The 2,930-nt window shown below is 37.2% G+C and overlaps 1 protein-coding gene across 1 annotated transcript in view; it reads right to left on the bottom strand.

The window, feature by feature from the left end:
* Positions 1-124: 124 nt before the first annotated feature.
* The window catches only part of ebi (transducin beta like ebi), a gene marked incomplete at its 5' end in the record, with an annotated part of 18,716 nt that continues 15,910 nt past the window's right edge, over positions 125-2,930 (bottom strand). The window contains 2 exon segments of the mRNA XM_011305577.1: positions 125-593; positions 691-1,059. Of these exon segments, the coding sequence (XP_011303879.1) occupies positions 462-593; positions 691-1,059 (501 nt within the window).

Below are 2,930 nucleotides of genomic sequence, written 5' to 3'. Positions count from 1 at the left end.
GGGGACTGGTTACCACCGTATGGGCCTTAATTTAAGCAGAAATTTTTCAATTGCGGAATGAATTGAATTGTATTTGAATGCATGAGTTGAATGGTAAAGTAGTTGCAGTAGGTAGCGAAAGCAATTAACAGAATATTTATCATATTTTTTAGGAGGGAAAGTTTTACAGTATGATATTTAAAAGAACTATGGAATACAAAAAATGCGTTCCTATTCCTTTATAAACTGTCATCCGAGATATTCACAAATAATTCATATAAAACTGTTTACTGCCGCCGTTCTAACAATGAATTCTTGAATTATTATCACCTCAAATTTTTTATTTGTTAGTTATGTCCGAGCCCACTAGGACTCAAAAATTTGATGAAAAATGAAAATAAAAGCGAAGTTTTCTTATGAATTTGAATCAAACTAACAACGTGAATAACCAATGCTTTGGAACTTCAATGGTCAGCTGGTGATCACAATTTACGAAGATCAAGAACGACGACACTCCCATCAGATGCTGATGCCCCCACTTTGTCGCCTCTACTATTCCAACACACTTCGAATATTCCACCCGTTCCTTTGTAGCTGTGCACTAATTGTCCACTCTGAAACAGTAATTAAAAGATTTTAGTATACTGCTGGACGTATTCGATAGATGTTGAAAAGTTTGTGACCGATAGAAATTTTTCTCCATGTTTTTACCTGGGTCGACCAAATGTGAACACACTTGTCAAAACTTCCACTAGCCAAGAATTTACCATCTGGACTGAAAGCCACACTGTAAACTGGCTCGGTATGTTTTGTTAAAGTATGTATGCAGGCACCTCGTTCAACATCCCATAGTCTCACGGTTGAGTCAAACGAGGCACTGGCCAATGTCAGATTCATGTTAGGGTTTTGTGTTCCTGGTCCAGTTGGTGACCATTTTATTGTGTAGATTTCTTTATTGTGTGCTTGGAGGTCGTGCACCCACGTGTCTTGTTTCATTGACCAGATTTTCAAGGTCATGTCATCAGAGCAACTCGCGAGTAGATTTCCTTGTGGGTCCCATTTTATAGCATTCACTTCGTTCTGGAAAATATGTCGGATTAAATTGGTAATTCATTTTATTTAATAAAGTATTCATTAGGATATCGAGGGAATTCAATTTTTATAGTAATAGAGAAAACTGCGTTGATTAACTGATATTACAAAAATGCCAATAGAATCTCGACACAAATTGAACACTCCATCACTGTTGCAGACACTACAGTAATTATCCTACCCCGGAGGTGAGCAACCCCAGCTCTCGGATCTACTCCGGCTCCTGGCCTCCATTAGGCAAAATTGTCCCAAGCCCAAAAGTTTATGGCTGCACCCCCTTCGGGCCCATGATGCCCTGCGCGTAGACAAGAGTAGTAGGGATATTCGACAGAAACTCGATGATGGGAAAATTAAAATAGTAAATTTTGCCCTTGCATTTCAATTACGCGCATGCGCCACCTTTCGGTGTATCCCCACCACACGAATAAATGACAACCCTTACAATAACATTAGATCCCTTATAATTGGAACCTTAATACTTTTATGGCTACAGCCCCGAGCCTACCTGAAGTTACCCACCTCTGCCCTATCCTATCAAACCGTAATCGTTTTTTGAGACTCCTTCAGACTCAAGTTTAGTTACGGGTGTTTCTTTTTCATTTTTTTATTGTAAAGCTCAGGAAGATCTTTACCGATTACAGTGGAGGCTCTATAGAGAAGGCCCGCTATACATCTATACCAGAGCTTGTTAACCAGGGCTCATTTGGCTCACGCGGCTTCCGAGCTTCGTTAGTAAGAGCTGGGAGAGGAGCCTTATCCACATAACGCAGGGCAGTTACCTTCAGGTAGCTGGGTGTCATCGTATTATTAGGGTCGGAACAACATCCAAATCCTGATGTTCATACAATTAGCTTTTTAATTTTCAATATAAAATTGAAAAATTGAAATTTGGTATAAGAAATAACAAAGAAAAAATATTTTTCATACTCTGGTAGATAAATAAACTAAAAAATAAGTATAGTATATTACGCAACAAGTGCGTAATGGATTTTTTGGCTCGTGGAAGGGTTATAACACGAGATATAAGCCTTACCCAGGTCTAACTCGGTTTGTTTGTCGGGAGATTGTAGAAATTTTTATTTGGTAAACAGAATTATTTAGCCTAATATTACTGCTTGTATTGAATTAAATATCCATATTAATATTTAAAATTGACGGAAAATTTGTAGCAATAACGCTTTAAGAATAGGGCTTCCTACGAGCCTGATGGCACTGATTATTTCAACTGGAAAAGACCCCATATCGACAATATGGCGACATTCCCAACCTTGTTTTTATTGATTTGAGTTTGTTTGCCAAATCAACTTACGAAATTTCATGACATCCTTGCGCGCCAAAAATGAATAATCTTTGAAAAACTATAAAAATCGTATGGTTTTGGTTCTATCGTATTGGAATTGCGGTGAGACTTGGCAATGTTGAAGGAAGATACTTTGTGTATACGAGTCACCAAACAACAATCGAAGCATTCACAGTTCGATTTTGAAATTGTGAATAGTGAAAATTCGGTTGATTCTGTTTGCAGTTTTTTATCCATTGCATTTTTACAACAGTTCCGTTTGTTAAAATTCGAGCAGTCGAATTTTCATAGTTTCTGAGGAGGATTTCATTAGCAGAAACGTTATCAATGGCTGGAGAATTGACACATTGTTGCCAAATCGCGCTTGGGGATATCAACCGAATTGATTATTTTTCTGAATAACTTTTATGGATAAAATTATTCATTAGATCATAAGAAATCCATAAATAGTTAAACAATAACAAAAGCACATATTTCATCTCTTAGTATTCTATTGCTCGAAATTTCATTTTTCATTTACTAGCAGTTGCAAATCTGAGCTGGTTTGAGTTTTTATTGC

The sequence above is a fragment of the Fopius arisanus genome, unplaced genomic scaffold (assembly GCF_000806365.1).
Source record: "Fopius arisanus strain USDA-PBARC FA_bdor unplaced genomic scaffold, ASM80636v1 scaffold00043, whole genome shotgun sequence".
Lineage (NCBI taxonomy): Eukaryota > Metazoa > Arthropoda > Insecta > Hymenoptera > Braconidae > Fopius > Fopius arisanus.
Note: the sequence above shows the minus strand (reverse complement) of the source record. Positions and strands in the feature narration are given on the sequence as shown.